Here is a 20,404-nt window from a genome sequence, read left to right on the forward strand (position 1 = left end):
CAGTTAAATAATGATTAGCTGTCAATATTCAGTTTCTTTATTAGTTTTAATGAACCGCCATTTAAACTCTTTTTTAGATTTGCGATTAAAAATTGTCGCATTTTAAATGTTATTTTTGGATTCGTTAACGTGTTAAGAGTTTCAATGAATGTAGTTTTTCAAGTTTTCAAGTTTTCAAGTTGAATTTCTGGAACTTTCACAGTTCTACTCTCACTCCCAGGTTGTGAATATACTATTATTAATTAATAATTAATATTAATCAATATTTTTTATCCAAATTTTTTAATATGAATATTTTCTTAATCTAGTAAAAGTTTGAATGGTGTTGGATGGAAGGACAGTATGAAAAAAAAGAAAATTAAATTATTTTTGTTTTCAATTTTTTAAATAAATAAGTGTCAAAATTAATAAAACGTATTTGAAAATTCAGTTTGCCGCACAAACATTTTTCATCTAGATTAAAGGTTTTATCATTACGTCTAACCAAATTTATTGATTGTCTCAAAAAATGTTTTAAATTTAATGATTTTCTTTTTTTCCAAGATGTATTTATAATTTAAGATACATAAACTAAAGATGTACATATTACTCTGAGAAAAATGAGAAATTATTTTTTTAAATATCAGAAATGAAAAATAGATTTAACATCTATTTGTGACATTTTATTTTTGTAATCCAATATTTTTGTAAAATTTGTATAATATCTTGTGAGTGCAGTTTCCTGCAGAATTGTTAAAACATTTCTTGTTACAGAAAAATGACAATTTAAACTATTTAAAAAAGTTATAATAATGTTTGGAACTGGAAAACCTAAACTGGTCAGCTTCTCAAGATTAGATCAGGTATATCATTTAGTCTTATTAAATGATTTTGCATCTAGCAGCCGCTGTAAAATTCATTATTTCTAACGTCGGAACTTTTGCATGGAGTATCGTCAATCTATAACGCTTGATCTCGATATCCAATGTGGGCACTTAAAAATTTAAGGGAGAATGCTTGATCTCTTCAATTAAAGTTGTCTCTATTGGGAATTACCACCACCGGATATTCAAAAGGAATGATAAACCCAAGATTCTTACGACATTCTGAATTCTGAACAAAGTTTTTGAACCTTTAAAGCGAAATTTTTAAAGTTTTTTCGTGCAATACATGCATTAAAAGTCAACTTAAGAAAATGCGGGAAAAGGGTTTTGAAAATTCTCAATACTTTCTTCCCTTTAGAATGACGAACAGCAGAATGCTGCGAAGGATGAAGCCCTGCTTGACGCCAAGAAGGCGAAGGACGTTGATGAGAACAAGTACAAGAAGGAGGAGAACAAACTCAACACATGGCACGCTTTAGGTGGGAAAAAAATTTATAGCGCACAGTGATCCAGAGATTGCAAGGTTTCACGGAAATAATCTATGAGAATTTTAACAATTTCTTCCTAAAAACTAAAGCTAATTAAACAAGGGCTCAATAGTAAAAAATGTACATGTTTAGGGCTACACAAAGGTATAAGTGAGCTAGGTAGATAAAATCAAAAGCTAACGCGTTGCGACCAATCTTGAAAATTGTTGCAACTTTACATAGCAGTCTGGATCTATGTGAACTAAAGATCTAGTTAGCCGACTTATTGACAAGGATCTCTTTATAATTTTTTACGTAATTTTTATCCTTCACGACAACGACCTTCCATTCGAACACAAGTTTTAGTTAAATAATTTTCACGATTTTATTAACTTTCTTTTCAGTAATTGGATCCTGGTGCCTGTGTGTATTCTTTCTTGTTGTTTACATGGATCAACGACTCCCGGATCCTCTTACACTTAGGGATGCTGATTAACAAGAACATTTGGAAGTGAACCTGTCAGAACAGACTTTTAGATACAGTTTTTTTTGTGGTACGAAACAATACAGAAATATCGCAAAGAAACAAATAATATTTCCAATTGATGCATCTTTGACGCCATTTAGTTATTGTGAAGTCAATTTAATCATATTTTTATTATGTTTCATCCTACTGGCGTTTTATCATAAGTGATTAGGTTTAATCAAAGTTGATTCCTGATTTTCCTTCAACATCCCCCGCCCTAAAGTCCCATTTTCCAAAACCAAACTTCTCCTTCCACTCCCTTCATACCTGCTTTAATCTCTCCATCAATTTCCTTTTCCGACCCTCATCTCTCTTCCCAATTGCATGTTCCTCGTTTAAAATATGAACTCAGTAACTTACAAAATGTATTCAATGTGTATGCAGATTATAATATTTTAATCTAGACCTCTGAGGAATTAAACACTAGTACACAATTTTTTTTTCTATTTCTATATTTTTTCAACCTGATGGTGCGTGTAAACCATAGATATTAATGGGCTACGACATAAGTTTGCAAAGATATAAGAAATTGAAATAAGACTTATTTCCAATTATTCAGTTCCTATAATTATTAGGATATATGAATAAAATTCTAAATGTACAATGTGTACAAAAAAAAACATATCTAGCATTTTAGAGGAGATTTACCGCTCCTACCATTTCAAATAGTTTTACCGAAATCAATTTGATAACATGCAAAATTTGATAACATGCAAAATTAAAATAGAGTTTAATTCCGCATTGCGCAAACTCACTCACCGCAAAGTCAGCAATTTTTTTATGAAAGGGGATAGGACACATAAAATTTGATTTACTCTATGAGAAGAAACTTTGTGGTTATTTGGCATCTTTAAAGAGACACAACGACAAATCCAGACAGATTTATCGAAGAACGAGCGCGTAAAACCTTGCGTGCACTGACCAGCGTTGGTGCGCGTCCTGCAGGAAGCTACGAGAACGAGGTGCTGGCTGTGGATCTGATTGTACGCGAACTGAATTCTATAAAACTTCGAGCCCAGCCTATACATAAACTATCAATAGATATTCAGGTGACTTTAAATTAGAAAATTTATAGCGCTTCGCAACATTTAACATTTTTTACATTTTCTATTTAGTGATAAAAGATTTTTCCAGAAACAAATCTCAAGAAATAATGAGGGTCATCCCAGACCGAAATATATTTTTAAAGAATGTGGTGTGGAATTAATACCTAATTTGTTGAATTTATTCCAAATTTTTAATAATGGTTTAATTTAACCAAATCGCAAAATTGACTTGAAAGCTGCAGCCGGTACAAAACTAATATTTTAGAAACCAAGAGGGTCATTTAACCTCAAGTTTGTGGACGGACTCACTCATAGCTATAGGTAGGTCAATATAGATATTTTATAGAGTTAAATGATTTGTAGGTACATTTACACTCACCACTTAACTGGGTTAATTCATTGCAACTTAAAGGAAGGGAGCTAAAGCCTGAAATCTTAGATATTAGCGAAAGCAAATTTCTTTTAGAAAAAATAAATTTTTTTAAGAAATAGATGAAAAAGTTTATTCTTTTGTTTTCCAAAATTTCGTAAAATTCATCAAAAATTGTGCGAGATAAAACTAAAAATGTAAGCCAGCTATTTTCATTATGTAACTCATAACAGTTGCATAACATTTACTGCAGATTTACACTCTAAATTTTGCGGTTTTTTTATATCTCATTCAATTCTTGAAAATTTTGGAACACAATCGAAAAGCATTTTCTCAAAAAAAAAAATTCATTAAAAATTTGGTCTCGCAGATTTTTACAATGTTCCAAATATATTTTTAAAACATTTGTATTATTTTTTTTTATTCCTAAAATCCAAACAGAAATCAAATTAGAAAATTTTGTCCGAAAACTTTTCATTGATTTGAGAGATTATACAGTTTAAACTGGGACACTGTGAGTATTCGAACTATATGACATTAGATCTTTGGACATTATATCCCTGGACATTATAACCCTGGACACTATATCCCTGGACATTAGATCCCTGGACACTATATCCCTGGACATTATATTCTGGGAAATAATATCTTGGATAGAAGATTTTTCTATATAAAATTCGTGGGTATAAGATTCTTGGATATAAGATGCTGGGACATGAGATACTGGGACAAGGATCTTACATAAGCTGCTGGGACAAAAGATCATAGGATAACATATTATGACATACAATTTTGAAATGAAAACAGTTTGAGATGACACCAGAGGAAATGAAATATTTTATGCAAAAAAAACAGAATACAACTTTGCTTAAGAAGGAAAAGAATAAAAGATCTAAATAATTAAGGAATATCCAGAATGTGATCGCTAAGGTAGAATCTGGGTTAGGATCTAAGCACTCTTTGCTGGTCAACTGTCATTTTGATTCAGTTCCTCAATCTCCAGGTACGAGAAACAACTTTATTCATTTAACTCTGGATATTAAATACTGGAGTGCCCGGCGTTGCCCTTGAAATAGAAAATATCGAAATTAGGAAAAACAATTCTATTTTTGAGAAAAAAAATGTTGTTATACACTTTATTTAAAAAAATTATTTTAAAAGATACCGTTATATTTTTAGCATTTATTACCCCCGGGTACTCATGGGTTCTCTCTGAAAATTTCAGCTCATTCGGTTCAGCCGTTTTGTTAGCTATAGCTAACATACAAATATAAATATGTATATGAGCGAAAAGCTTTATTATATAGATTTTTTACAACAAGTGACGCAGTGATTAGTTGTTTAATTCATTGTTAGATAATTCTATCTTTCAGAATGTCATTGGTTTTATATTTTGACCTTCGGAGGTCATAGATATCTGGAGGTTGAATTCCTTCGTAATCATCTGAGGTCATAAAGGAGTATATCAGAATGAAATCGGAACACCAAAAAACCTATTATTTGATACCTCTCATGACTTATTTTCATTAATTTAATATTTGATTATTTTTGGAGGTCATTATCGAAGGGAGGTCAAAATGCAGGTCGGATATATGTGTCTATATCAGAGGCATGACTTATGTGGTAACTAAAAATATGAAAACATCTGATTAACTTAAAATAATTGAATTAGAGGGAAAAAGGTGATATTTTCCCGTATTTTCTGAGTTCATGGAGGTCAAAATGAAGGTCTATGACCTCCGATCTAAAATTTTCTTCATGATCCTTGTAGATGATCACAATTAGAGGCTGTATACAAAATTTTAGCCTTATATCTCAATTATTAGGACCAAACGCAGCCTGCACAAAATTTGAAGAAAAAAATTTATGAATATATGAATAAATATTTAGAATTAAAAAATAAAGAAATTTCAATATGACCGTTTTACAAAATCAAAAATTGTAAATTGGCTTATTTTTATATATTAAAAATTGGCCTAAACGGACCGTAGGCGAAACTTCTAGTGACGTTTCAGTTGTTAATTGGCTTATGACCTTGTCAGATGCACAACAGTACCCTGTAAACCTTTGACTGATTAAAGATGACGGAATTATCTTATCCTTACTAGAAGGCACAGAATATAAGTATTCACATGCAAATATTTCAAAACTGCAGTTAGACATAAAATATTTGGGGGGAATTATCGAGGAATACATTTAACGTCAATTATGTTGAGTTCACACTTACGTTAGCTTGCACTCCAAGGTTTACGGCAAATTAAACACAATTTTAAAGATAAACACACAGAGTTTTCTATCTTCGATGATTTGTTAAGGTTTAAAGGGTACCGTTCTAAATCGGGGATTCACCTCTTTGCATGGAGGATCACTTAAATAATGCTGACAGACCTAAGTTTTATTTTTCCTATTTCCATCAGTTCTTATCGTTTTTTCTAGTTTCATTAAAAACTAATAATTAGTCTCTGTACAGTGTACAACTTCAGCTAAATGTATCTTTTTCTTCTTGAAATATTAATTTTAATTCAACCCCCCCCCCTCCCCCCTGAATTAAAATATTAAAAGAAGATTATTTTAATGATATGGTCTGGTACATTTTCACAAAAGTAGATACGTTTCTCCTTAGGTTCATGCTTTTTTTCTTAGAATTCATGAATAGTTCTTAGAATTCAATATGAAATTTGTATCCTTCATGCAGGTTTAATTCTTTATCAGTCAATATCAGTCATATCAAACTAATGGTTTACTTGATTAGTCTTAAAATAAGACAAGAGCGAGTGGTAGTTGACTATTTGAAAGTATATCTACAGTTATTCATTAATGCTTACCTTAAATAAAGTAGAATCTAACTAATGAGACTAACTACAGTGATAACCAGTAAACAATGGAATAGGAAGACGACATTATAGAAATACTTAAGTGTTTTTGATGTTGTTACGAAGCCAATAATTTTACTAGACACTTATTAAATCACTACTTTTACGAAAAAGGTCTGATAAACTGCACAATTGCTGTGTCTCATGCTCATTGGACTTTTTAAAGTTATAATTTTATTCTAAAAGTCGTCTTTCTAATCCAGACTTTTTTGGTTATCACTGTATTTTGTAAAAACTTTTCTTCAAATTAAATTCCAGGGACCAAACAAAATTATCTGAAATTTAGATCCCAAAATATGACCTTACACAGGGTAATTGTACTTCACTGCAATCTTAGAAATCAAAATGTTTATACGCAGTTTACATAATGCATTACAGTCTAGACAAACCAGAATTCAAGCAAGTTACAAATAGGAAAGTCTTAACTAAACATTTTTTGTAACATATAAACCATGATGTTAAAGGAACTTTCTGAAATCCTTGGCTTCCAGGGCGTTGTCAAATATTGAGCACTGAGAGAGAGAGCACCCTACAGTTGACTATGACTATCCTACCAAATACGTTCCTTGGATCCTCTTGGCTCAATCAAACCTGTCCTTCTATCATCCTAATTATCCATAATTGGTTAGATACTACGTTACTATACAGTATACACTTACACACATTTATGTGCGTATACGCACAATAGGTACACGCAAACATACGCAAATACGCATTAGGCTAACAGACTCCCTCAGCCTGTGGGAGGGTGGACGTTTTGTGTACCCCTATTAGTTATTTTGCTCTACCAAGAATTAGTTTTAAACAGATTTCTTAATATGTGTCACATCACTAAAATTTATGTTTTTTTACATTTGTTAAAAACCTCCATTGCACCCTAACCATAAATCTATTTTTTAAATTCAACTGGCATTAAAAAATTGAGCTATAAACAATAACATTTATGGCCGACAACTATCCAGAGTTTCGACCCCCCAATCCTTCTATTCCATAAATTATTTACATTATTTTCTCTTTATTCCGAATCGTCTTTGCAATTTTAAATATTCCGAGCCATGTTTTTTACGGATATTACGTAACACAACAAAGATCTTTATTTAGATAATCTATATTGTTCCAAGGCAAAACCTGGACATTTTCAACCTTTTGAAGAAAAACTCTGATAACAAAACTTATTTTTATCCCTCTCCCTAATATCATTGCAATATAACCACCCCTCTGATAGTGTAAAATACTGTTATTTGAATCTTATTGTTAATTACTAATAAAAGTTCACAAAGGTTATCCAATATTTAATTAAAATGTTTATCTACTAAACTTGACAAAAAAATATAAAATTGAATCGTTAAATTGTATTAGGGGTTCTCGGGTTCAAGGAGCCCTCCTGTAACTTAAGGGTTTAATATTCTTTACTTAAACATGTTGATTAATATAACATTTTCTAGCTCAGTTATTTTTTAGACTAGAGATTTTTAATTTTAGATTTGATTATTGTTGCCCCCCCCCCCCCTGCTCACCCCCCTGTTTCTCTAATCAAACAATGTAATACTTCAAACATCAATGATTTAAATAGATATCAAATTATCCCCCCCCCCCCCCCCCCCTCTATTCTACTACAGAGTTTAAACCGTTTCTAAAAATGCGAGTTCGGAAATATGAGATCAAACGCTTGTATTTCCAATATATTGAAACCTTTCATTATATATTTTTATCATTCCAGTCCCATATTCTTAAACTATTTTTTAAATACTTAATCATAAGTACTGGCGTCTTAACTTTTCCCAATTCTGAAATTAAATAAATGAAACTCTGGAAACCCCGGAAACCCCTGTAATTGATATTAAATGAAGCCCTGTAACCGTTTGTCTTGTACTTGTTGATTTAGTAAACCATAACAGTTGAGTTTAAACCCTCGTCGCAGCAACACTGTCTGATACTTGATTATATCTAGAAATCACAAGGAGGTAAAATATATACTTATTATATATATACTTTCTAGTCATCATTTTTAGAGAAAGCTTTCCACTGATTTCAGAGCTTATTTGCTTTTCATAAACTATTAACATACAAACAACCATTGTTCATGGCACTCTGAAGGAGTATTGAATCTGGGTTAGCAATCCTCCCTTGTCGCGTCTATTTTTAAGATTTATAGTTAGTCTTTTTTAGAAGAGTTAAAATACTTTAACAAGAATGAAAATTATATAATCTGTACATAATATATGAAATTGGATTCATGCTAATTCTGCTTTTTGACAACCTGAAGCTATCCAAGCATAGATATCTAGTGAAACTACCTCTAGACTTTATTTACCACCCGGAGATAAAATGAAAACGAAACCGTTCTTCATGTTTTGACAGGTTTAGTCGGAGCCTTGTGATTAATTGAATTTTGCGTAGAAACCGCTATACTCAAACCTTATACATGCCGCGGTTTTAGTTTAGAAAAGAAATGTGGTTATGATGGGGAGGGGGCACCTTCTTTCCGCCCCTCTTTAAAAGAAGATCCCGAATAAGCACCTTTTCAATGACAAACAGAAACTTTGTTGAGTCATTCGACAAACGGAGATTGTTAACAATATAGTTAAACATACTTACACACCTGTACCTTAACAAGTAAATATTTGATGATGATGCAGTATCCTGTGCTATTGTAGATATATTTAAATCCAGGAGCTAGTGATGATGTAGCATCCTGTGCTATTGTAGATAGATTTAAATTCAGGAGCTAGTGATGATGCAGTATCCTGTGCTATTGTAGATATATTTAAATTCAGGAGCTAGTGATAATGCAGTATCCTGGGCTATTGTAGATATATTTAAATTCAGGAGCTAGTGATGATGCAGTATCCTGTGCTATTATATATATATTTAAATTCAGGAGCTAGTGATGATGTAGTATCCTGTGCTATTGTAGATATATTTAAATTCAGGAGCTAGTGATGATGCAGTATCCTGTGCTATTATATATATATTTAAATCCAGGAGCTAGTGATGATGCAGTATCCTGTGCTATTATATATATATTTAAATCTAGGAGCTAGTGATGATGCAGTATCCTGTGCTATTATGCTGGAAATCCTGGAGGTTCTTACTCAATCCTCTACTCCTCTTAGGTAGGATAGGTGATAACTCACTCAATATTGTTTTTAATTCCTTTTTTCCGTTCAGAAGTTTAAAATAAGTGTTTTAGTCTTGAAATTTCAATTTTCTAAAACTAATTTCAAATTAGATTAGAGCCACAACTTTTATTTTGAAGATCTGTTGCACTCAAATCTAGACATAATAATTAGTAAGTGGTCAAAATTATGCAGAATTATTAATATGACTTTGTGACTCCTTAACTCACCTAGTTATGAAACTGAATCTTTTGGTTACATATTAGATATTCGATATTTTTCTTCTCATTCTCAATAGTTTTTCCAAAAGAGTAATTATTTTTTAATGCACGTAAGACTTCAATCGTCATATTAGCTTGTTTTTGTAGATTTAAACGAATGTTCGTCTCCATCTGATTTTGTAATCCCTAGAAAAGCTCTTAGATTTACTTCTGAAAAGGATTAGAGACTAAACTTCATGTAAACTGTGCCGTAAACTATTTAATGTACAACTTGTTCCAACTGCCTAAAAGTCAACCCGGTACTTGAAATGAACCTAAGTTGTCAGTGATATGTTTAGGCACAACCTCGTGTTCTTGTTTAATGGTGCAGAGGAGAATATGCTTCCTGCAGCTCACGGGTTCATTACCCAGCATATCTGGGCCGAGGACATCAGGGCCTTTATTAACCTTGAGTCCTGTGGTAGTGGAGGTAGGGAGCTAGTATTCCAGACTGGTCCAGGGCATCCCTGGTTAGTGGAAGCATATGCTGATGTTGCTCCTCATCCTTTTGCTTCTGTTATCGGTCAGGAGCTCTTTCAGACAGGAGTTATTCCAGCAGATACAGACTTCAGGTACAAGATACATTAAATTCGTGTTTAATAACAACGATATTCATGCTGTCCAAGATATAAGATTTATTTACCCCGTTTAGAGAATTACCAATGAAACTCGTGATAATCCTTCTTTTAAAATACTCGGAGAGTCTGGCTTGATGAAAACTGAACCTTTGATTTCCATATATCTGATGCATCTAAAAATATATCTAAAGCCTCTTTCTTAAAAAAGTACGTCACATCTCTCTACTACGCCTTGATATCAACAATCTTTTTCAACTCCAAAACGATGATCCAAGGATCTAAATATAATTCCCACTGATCCAATTTTTTATTCATTAAAGATTTCTCCTACTTCCTTACCTTATTACTAAACTAATTTTAAATTTTATGCATTGAATGCATATAAATTAGTCCGCTGGATGTCTATACAGGCGGCAAAATAACAACCAAAATATACGGAAGGGGAAAATATTTGCTCTTTAAACACGTATCTCTTAATTGTTGAAAAATGCAAGATCTAAAAAATATTTCAATTGTGTAGTTTTAATTTTTATTGTTATATTTGTAATTAGGATATTCCGTGATTATGGAAATATCCCTGGTCTGGATATTGCTTATATGAAGAATGGATATGTTTATCATACTGTTTATGATACAGAAGAGAATATACCAGCTGGAAGTATACAGAGAGCAGGTAGTGAACCAGTACAGTGTGTTCCACTAAACAAAATTATAGAAAATCATAGATTTATAGAAGATTCAAGGTTAAGACATTTTGTAGACAAGACTTTCAAAGTTATGCAAACTTTTTAATTTGAAGAAGTATAAAATGTCTATTGTCCATGTATAACATGTCTATAGTTCATGTATAAATTGTCCTGTCAATGAAATGTCCTTTCTATAAAAAGTCTTTCTATTAAATGCCCTATCTATAAAAAGTCTTTTTATGAAATGTCCTTTCTATTATATTTCCCGACACTATTTAAAGACGACTAAGTTTGATATTGAATTTGAAGTGCTTGAGTTGAATTTACCAGGACTGCTCGTAAATAAATATGAAATGATATTGAATATAGGAATCATTTTAATCCTTTTATAATCGTATTTTTCCTGTTTTTTCTTTGTTTTAACTCTAAATACATATCTAATATCATACTGGGTCGTCTTTATGCTGTCATGTTTATTGGAACACACTAGTAAGCATCAAAAAGGATAAGTTATCATTGAATACGTTCACTGTACAGTAAACTATACTACACATTTATTCCATATTTACAAGGATAAATAAATTGTTGAATTTTAGGTGATAATCTCCTGGCAGTTGTCGGTCATATTGCGCAGTCTGATATTCTTGCCGATACATCTTCCCACAGTGAAGGCGGCGTCGTCTTCTTTGATTTTCTCGGTTTATTCTTGATCCACTACCCGGAGTGGGTGGGGATGTTGCTAAACCTGACCGTGGTGGGGTACGCTCTCTTTAGGTCCTGGGACAAAGCGAAGAATAGTTATAGGTAGAATATTTAGCTTGTTCTTACTGTTTAATTTTGTTTTATTTACTTTTAAATATGAGGTTGTTATTTGTATGTAATGGGACTTCAAGCGTAATTTCAAGTGACCCTCTTTACACAGATGGAAATGCCATATTCATAACATTACCCTTGAAACCTTGAAACCTGATCAATACTGTGGAAGATATTGTCGTTTTTCTAGGTTTAAAAGTGTTTAATTCCCCTGCATGTTTTTCTGTAGTAGAAATGCGGAAGTCATTTTAGTAAAGAACCCACAATTGAAATTAATCAGTTTTTAAAATTAAATAATACTCGATTTTCAGGGTGAGTCAAAAAAAAAGTGTGATTTGCGGCGCCTGGTGCAAAATTGTACCTTTTTTGTGCAACTCTCCTGTATGGTGTTTTTTCAATATTTTTTTAAAAATTTGTATTTTTTTTGGTACTCCAATTGCCCAAAAGAAAATCTGCGAATCTTTTTTTCTCTCAAAATCAAAAGTTCAGAAAAGCAAAAATGTGCATTCATATTATTTCTCTCTAAATCTAAAATTTTATTAAGATTGAATCACAGAATCACAGAAAATTGGCAAAATTGTAATAATAAAATTCGCAATTTTCAGTTCTGGGCTATTTTTTAAGAAAAAGTTATTTAAATTCTCTATTTCCTTTCTTCTTGGTTTATTCTAAAGCATTAGATATACGCTGTTCAGTTAAAACCTTAAGAACCATTGAAAAACATTTTTTCCGTAAAAATTATACCAGAACTGAAAATTGCGAATTTTCTAATTACAATTTTGCAAATTTTCTGAGATTCTTTTTAAAATTTTAGATTTCGATAGAAACAATTTATTTACACATTTTTGTTTTTCTGAACTTTTGATTTTGAAAGAAAAAAACGTTCGCGGATTTTTTTTGGGCCATTGAAGTACCAAAAAAAATACAAATTTTCAAAAAATATTAAAAAAAAACATCAACAGAAGAGCTGCACAAAAAAATTTACACTAATGCACCAGGCGCCGCAAATCACACTTTTTTTGACTCACCCTGTATGATTAATCAGACAAAGCTTTGATGGGTATCGCTGTGAATCGAATTTTGCCATCTTTGCATGGAAGGCCACCGGAAATTACGCTTACAGTCCCTTTCAGTAATAAAATGACGTTTGTTATAAATTAAAGTAGTTATGTTTTAAAAACAGTGAATATCTGATTTTTGCAATTTAGTATATTTTGTTTATTTACTATTTATGCCATTATATATCTCACGTTAAGAAGTTTTTAAAACTAAATCGCAAACAAACAATGAAACATCATTCTGCAGAATTATTGAGTTGATATTATTATATTTAAACCTATATTTGTTGTAGGTCTGGAGTTACAACTGGTGTGTATACTAGACAGCTTGCTTATACATTTGCAATGCAGGTACAGGACATGATTACAAATATATTATTTGTGTTTAGATATCATCACAAAACCATGTAATTAAGTTCTTATTTTACAGATTTGTGGTTGTGTTGCCAGCTTCATAGTTGTAACCTTCATTGCTACAATAATAGATATATTTTCTAAAACAATGTCTTGGTACAGGTCAGCATTAACTTTAATACTCTTGTAATTCATATTTTTCTTCTTCTTTAATTTTAAGTAAAAAAATCGATATTTTCTGTCTGATCATTAATACCTCCTCTTCTGACTTTTTAATCTCATTTTTTATATTTTCATACATTAAGCTAATTTTCGAATTTTAGTCGGCCCTGGCTTATTTTCTTCTTGTACATGGTTCCCACTATCTGTACTGTCATAGCTGTCCTCTACTTCGCTCTCCCCAGGCAGAAGAAGTATTTCCAGTTCTCCGACGGAGCCTGGGTTATAGAGTCCTTGTACTTCGAAGTGAGCAAACTTATCTGGGCCTTCTTCACACTCTTGATGACGGTGGCGCGGCTCAAGTCCTCCTTCTTCTGCATGGTCTGGGTTCTCTTCCCTTCAATAGGTAACTTAGACATTTATAATGGCGACTTTGACTTGGTCCTTTGAAATATAAACTTGAAAAACTTCGCTGAATTTTGTTCAACATTTGACAATTACCAATAAGCAGCTTGGATTATATTTTTTTGTTTGACTTTATGTTGATTAAGCTTGACTTCAAAATGTTGATTCATGTTTTTATCTGTAAATTTTAAATTAAGCATGAATTTGAGAATGTCCGGGAATTTCCGAGATTTTCATCGGAAGCGGTACATAAGCTTATTGGGACTATAGAGCCGGGGTAATATCAAGTGAACCTCCAGTTGTAGATCAGCGTGTCCGATTCACGAGACAGTTCCCTTTAAATCTTGGACTGATCAAGGTTGTCGGACGTATCCTCGTTAATCTACAGGAACGCTTTTAATTCTTGAATATTTTGTTTGAAAGCTGTTTTATATTAAAAAGAATATTAATATTCACTTTTTAGACGTGACAGAATATAAATTTGCAGGGGTCAATATAATTCCTAAAAAAGCTGATTTTCTCGATCCCAAAATAATTTTTTGCCCCCAACTTAAAAAAAATGCCCCCAGTTAAAATTTTTTTTTCCAGTTCCACTAACACATTTGCCCCCATTGCTCCCAATTTGAAAAAAATGCCCCAAATAATAAATAAAATTTTAAATTCCACTAACACATATGCCCCCAATTTTTTTTTAGATTCCCACAATTAAAGAATTTGCCCCCATTTCTTTCAAATTTGTCAATGCCAAATGGGATTGAAAAAGGAATTATATTGTCCCCTGTAAATATGTTGTTTTGAATTTTTAAAGCCGCTTTTAACGTTTTTCAGAAATTCAAGAGGTTTTTAATATAATTAAACACAAAGATCTCTGTTTTCTAAGATTTAAAGGGTTGAAAAGTTTAAAGGGTACTGTTGTTAATCTTTGCATGAAGGGTCACTTTAATTTCGCTTACAGTCCCACTAACCCTGTAAACTAATATTGTTTAAAGGGTACTGTTGTTAATCTTTGCATGAAGGGTTACTTTAACTTCGCTTACAGTCCCACTAACCCTGTAAACTAATATTGTTTAAAGGGTACTGTTGTTAATCTTTGCATGAAGGGTTACTTTAACTTCGCTTACAGTCCCACTAACCCTGTAAACTAATATTGTTTAAAGGGTACTGTTGTTAATCTTTGCATGAAGGGTTACTTTAACTTCGCTTACAGTCCCACTAACCCTGTAAACTAATATTGTTTAAAGGGTACTGTTGTTAATCTTTGCATGAAGGGTTACTTTAACTTCGCTTACAGTCCCACTAACCCTGTAAACTAATATTGTTTAAAGGGTACTGTTGTTAATCTTTGCATGAAGGGTTACTTTAACTTCGCTTACAGTCCCACTAACCCTGTAAACTAATATTGTTTAAAGGGTACTGTTGTTAATCTTTGCATGAAGGATCACTTTAATTTCGCTTACAGTCCCACTAACCCTGTAAACTAATATTGTTTAAAGGACGAAGTATTCTGGAGAATATTTACGATAAAACTCCAGCTAAACGGAAACCTCGTGATCTCACCTGGTTGGTCATTCATCTTCTCTCCCTCCTCATCCCACTCATCCTCAACATGTATCTGATCCTCACAACCTTCTCCATGTTCATTCCCATCATGAGTAGATCAGGGTCAGCTCTTAACCCAGACCTTATAATTGGATACAAGGTAAACCATGTCTAGTTGTTTTTTTTTTACAAATATTTATAACAATCAGTATCTACATTTAATAATAACCAACAACTGAACACAACAACTAATTGATAAACTAATTACATAGGCCTGGGCATTTTAATATAAACAGAGGCGTAGTCAGAAATTTGAAAAGGGGGGGGCTTAAATCTTTTATCATTCCAGGTGGGCGGCTTAGCAACCGTTGGGGCCTATAAATCTCCTGAAATTCATTGATTTTTTGGGCCAGGGGGGCTGAGCCCCTATAGCCACCCCCCTGACTACGCCTCTAAGTATTAATAATTTTTTTTTTGTCTTTTTATTATTGATTATGATTTTATATGTCATGTCATCAAAACAATCCTAGTAAAACTAAAGAAAATTAAGCTCATGACAAAATAGCAGTTTAATTTTAATTTGATTTGACAATATGTATGTGATGTGAATTTGTTCTATTTATGAAAATGTTTACTGTTTAGGCTGCTGGTATGTGATGTGAATTTGTTCTATTTATGAAAATGTTCACTGTTAAGGCTGCTGGTATGACCCTGGCCACCCTGTCCTTCTTGTGCCCGTTGAGTATGGTGATGAATAAACCAACGAATGTTATCACAACACTTTACCTTACTACCTTCATTACTGTTATAGCTGTGATAGTTACTCCATTAGGTAGGCAAATACAGGGATGAGGGGGGGGGGGTGGAGGTGTAATATATTTACTCTATTCCTATAGACTGTTTTTTTTTGTTTCATCTCAAGAAAGGATAAAAAGTGTTGATTTATTTTCTCAAGAAATGGCATTTTATTATCAATGGTTTCAGGATCTTTTAAAAAGGCAGTTTCAATTCTAATCTTGTATATCAAATTCATAATTTCATTGTCTAGGAAAATTTGATTTGTTCCCTTTTCCTGAAGTAATTATTTGTTTAATCCCTTGATACTATTCCAGGGTTTCCCTACAGTGCTTCTGAATCTAGTTACTCACCTCATCGTGCTCTTGTCATTCACACAGATAGAGAGTTCTACAATAGAGATGGAACTCTGCATAAGTATGTTCAGCTATTTAACATTAATGTCTTTACGAATCAAAGCAAATATTGAAATATTTCCTCTCATTATCATCTTATTCTGCAACGATACCTGAAGAGGCTACAGACGTAATGTCAAGTGATTTACAGAATGAAACATCCGGATTCACAAGAGTACCTTAATAACCTTTGGTTCACGTAGATATCCTTATTCACAAGAGTACCTTAATAACCTTTGGTTCACGTAGATTCACAACAGTACCTTAATAACCTTTGGTTCACGTAGATATCCTTATTCACAACAGTACCTTAATAACCTTTGGTTCACGTAGATATCCTTATTTTTATTGCTGAAATTTTAGTGCAGAGAAGGCTGGAGTGTGTACATTCGAGTTTCCCGTCAATCAATTTTATAGAAGTAAAAGTAAGGATTTCTACCCTTACTTTCTAATCTATCCTTGATTCAAAGGTTTAAAGTGTATGTTACCTTTGTAAAAATGAAGGGTCAATTAATACGAAATCACACAGTCCCTTTAATCGTTTTTTACATCATTATCGTTTTAATCCTCATTGTCATAAACTCTCGTCCTAATTATTTAATATAAATCTGTTTAGAGCTGACTCTGGTTACTTCATGGTTAACCTGGACCGAAACTCTCCAGCGATATTAAAGGGTTGGTTACCAGAGTTATCAACAAGTAAAGAGGTAATCTTAAAACCAAACGAGAGTTTCTGTTTAAATCCCAGGGTTCAATGGAATTTTAAAAAGGGAACATTTTAAAACCAAAATTGGCTGTTAAAACACTTGTACTGTACTGCAGTATATGGCTGTCAACCAAGCACAACTAATTATATATTTATATATCTAGTAAGGACTGTGAGAACGCATGTATTGTACTCCAGTGTATCGATGTCCCAAGTACAACTAGTTATAGGAATACTTAAATGGTGGTTTAATGAGGTTATGACATGTCTGGGCGGGAAAAGACCATCAAGGCCCCAGAAATAGTCCAAAATATTGCGAATTGTTCAAACCATATTAGCAAGGGTTCGAGAAGTATGTTTGCCAGATAGCTTGATGTATGCTTTAATATTGTAAACAAAGTTGTAAAGCAAGATATAAAAATGACAAAGATCTGGGTTAAATTTGTCCCAAAGTCTCTGACATTGGTCCAAAGGGATTACATTGATTATGTATCTCGTATGTAAATCAAAACCAGAAAAATCCTCAAAAGTCCTTCATACATTCAATACTAATCTCTTTTTTCTTTTGATCGCTCTCAATGGGTCTAAAACAGACTATGATGGATCAAAATTGAGACCATTCTGTAAATTTTCTTGCTGTGACGAACGAAGCTGATTACTTTCCAGAGAACGCTCCTTACATTACAAATTAAAAAGATGCTTTAAAATGCCCGTTTTTCATAGAACCTATATCTCTTTCACACTCCATAAAGCTTTCATTACTTTTTCTAACATTACAAATAAATCTATAATTTTTCTTTATTTTCATCGTCGAAAAATACTAGCAATCCACCACCAATTTATATTAAGTATCCTTTCCTTTTACTTCTATTTTTATACTTTTTAGAATTGGGGGCGAAATATTCCCACAGTCTCTACTTTTAGAGGTTTTTAAATATTTTCTCCTGCAACACTTAATTTTGTATGTTTTTGTTAATATTTCATAAATGAATAATTTTTTACTTACTTACAAAGATCTGATTGACATCAACCGATCTAAAAAATCATCCGGTATAAATATTGTCAACTTTCAACAACACAATTACAGGACTGAGACATCTTCAAGTACCCCAATTTTTTTTTGCGAAACTTACTGATCACACCTCGTATGTTTCAATTACAACTATATATTTAGATATCTAGTAAGGACTGTGAAAACTATCTACTGTGGTGTACCTATATATTACCCTGCAGCTACACTACTATATATTTAGATATCTAGTAAGGACTGTGAAAACTATCTGTATTGTGGTGTACCTATCTATTACCCTGCAGCTACACTTCTAAGGATAAATAACTGGATTCCTGCACCTAAACCTAAACTATACAAGTAAGTAATGAAATATTCTCATTTTACAGAGTTTAATTTTACTTTTCTTGATTTGTATGATTTTATTTGACTTCGAACGTGATTTGATGTTACTTTGATTGATTTAGTTTTGATTTTTTTTAGGACAATTGATCTTGAAATGATTCATCAGGATGCACTTAGTGTGAATATTAGACGGGTTCTGTTTAGAGCTCAAGGTAGACATTGTTAAAAAATCTAGATATTAAACAAACAAAAAAATCTAAAATTTTGCATGATTTTTTACTTTTCTTACATTTTTTAACTAGTTCACAAGTCCGTTTAGCACAATATACATTTTTAGCAGAGGTTTTTTACAATTAAATACTTTTTACCGATTTACCTAATCTAAATGTGAGGAAAATCGGTCAAGGGGTTCCTGAGTTATGATGGGATATAAAGATTAATCTTGCTTTGTGTCAGGCCCGGATCATATGGGAGTTTTTATATCTCCATCTCTCGGTATAAAACTGGTATCCTGGTCTCTAGCGGATGGAAAACTTCTCGAGGTAAATATTCCTTTTTCATCATAAATGGTTACATGAGGTAAGGACCAGTTCAATATGAAGAAGACGGGTTAAACTGAAGAAAAGTTGGTTAGGATTAGAGAAACTATATAAACTGGATTGATCAGGTTTAAAGTAGACCAAACTGGTCCAATCAGAAATATATAGTTTTATTTGTGTCTGACTAATACAGGGGACACTGACAGTCGCTAGCCATTATCTGATTTAATTACTAGTCTGGAAACCCAGCTTTGCCTGGAAACTAATCTTCCGGTAGAAAAGTTAACCCACTCAACTTAGAATTTTAAACCCAGACTAAAAAATATTTCTGTGGTTCTACTGAGTTCCGCTATCAAAATATGTGGCAAATCGGTCAAGGAGTTCTGAATTATGATCGGACAACCAAACAAACAGAGATTACTACTTTGTGTATATATATACTTAGAAACTAAACACATTGTTGGTTAGGGACCTGAATGGAAGCATGGACGGCCCACCTTCTATATATTCAACTCCCAAGGGAAGGATACTGAACCTTGGGAGTTCTGGTTGGATCTTGAGGTCCCCAGGTCACATTACGAAGGAAATGAACTTGTCGACATTGCTATAACAGGTCACCTTTATTCAAGTTCTTATAATAAATATAATATAATACCCCCATCAGTAAACATGACTCTTACCATTTCCATTATCAGTACATTATCAGCTATTAGTACAAGTTTTTACACACTTTGAATAATTGGTTATCCTAAAATGCAAAAATAAAATAATGTTAATTTCTTTTAGGACATCACCTCCACGGGGCTCAGATGAAATCCACGCAGTTTAAAGCTTTCCTTGCTCAATTCCCAGGATGGAGTTATCCAGTTGGTTGGACTGCAGCCTACAAGGCGTACAAGTTCTAAACATGCGTAATTAAAAGCGTAATTTTCACATAATGCCTGATTCAATACTTAAATATGTTGAAAAAACGCGGCATTAAGTTTGTTAAATAATTGTATTAGAACATGACTTACATTTAAGTCACTAAATTTGAGCTTAGTTGAACCAAAGACAAAGAAAGAGAATTGATTTTATATCGTTTAAATACCATAATGGAACATCAACCAGCCAATATTTATATCTAGATAATAGTTTAACAGCTTTTTTAAAATTTAATATTTATGTGTCTGTTCATTTGACTAAACTGTTGTCATCTTTTAATCGAATCTAGTCACAAACAATGCGGTCATTAATCCAACTATGATTAGATATTGTTTAATGTTGAGATTAAAATGCTTTCTACAATCATAATCAAAAAGGCCCGTTTTAATTGAAAGATAATCAGGCGGCTCTAAATATATATATATATATATATATATATATGGCAATTTTAAATGCTTATAAAAGACAGACCACATTTGGTAATGGCAGGACTATTTTGTTATTATCATTTCATCAATCATATTTGTAAAATTAGATTGTAAAGTCGTCTGATTAATTGTAAATTAATTCCGGGT

At 32.4% G+C, this 20,404-nt stretch overlaps 1 protein-coding gene across 2 annotated transcripts; it reads left to right on the forward strand.

Moving 5' to 3' along the window:
* The first annotated feature begins 727 nt into the window (after positions 1 to 727).
* Positions 728 to 20,246, forward strand: LOC111714881 (endoplasmic reticulum metallopeptidase 1). Of its 2 annotated transcripts, XM_023490094.1 has the most exons (22): positions 730 to 842; positions 1,222 to 1,342; positions 1,735 to 1,813; positions 2,713 to 2,905; positions 3,168 to 3,223; positions 4,178 to 4,275; positions 9,183 to 9,261; positions 9,824 to 10,096; positions 10,654 to 10,775; positions 11,385 to 11,592; positions 12,953 to 13,010; positions 13,090 to 13,175; positions 13,337 to 13,578; positions 15,071 to 15,276; positions 15,813 to 15,948; positions 16,229 to 16,328; positions 16,923 to 17,013; positions 18,266 to 18,381; positions 18,505 to 18,578; positions 18,823 to 18,908; positions 19,374 to 19,518; positions 19,692 to 20,246. In XM_023490094.1, exons 1-22 carry the CDS (start codon positions 792 to 794, stop codon positions 19,808 to 19,810), a joined length of 2,739 nt encoding a protein of 912 aa, XP_023345862.1. In that variant the 5' UTR covers positions 730 to 791; the 3' UTR covers positions 19,811 to 20,246. The 2 variants fall into 2 exon arrangements, with proteins under 2 accessions (XP_023345863.1, XP_023345862.1); XM_023490095.1 differs by lacking the exons at positions 18,266 to 18,381; positions 18,505 to 18,578; positions 18,823 to 18,908; positions 19,374 to 19,518; positions 19,692 to 20,246 and adding an exon at positions 17,169 to 17,267 and having other exon boundaries at positions 728 to 842.
* Positions 20,247 to 20,404: the final 158 nt, after the last annotated feature.

Source organism: Eurytemora carolleeae, unplaced genomic scaffold, assembly GCF_000591075.1.
Source record: "Eurytemora carolleeae unplaced genomic scaffold, Eaff_2.0 scaffold1502, whole genome shotgun sequence".
NCBI classification, from domain to species: Eukaryota; Metazoa; Arthropoda; class Copepoda; order Calanoida; family Temoridae; genus Eurytemora; species Eurytemora carolleeae.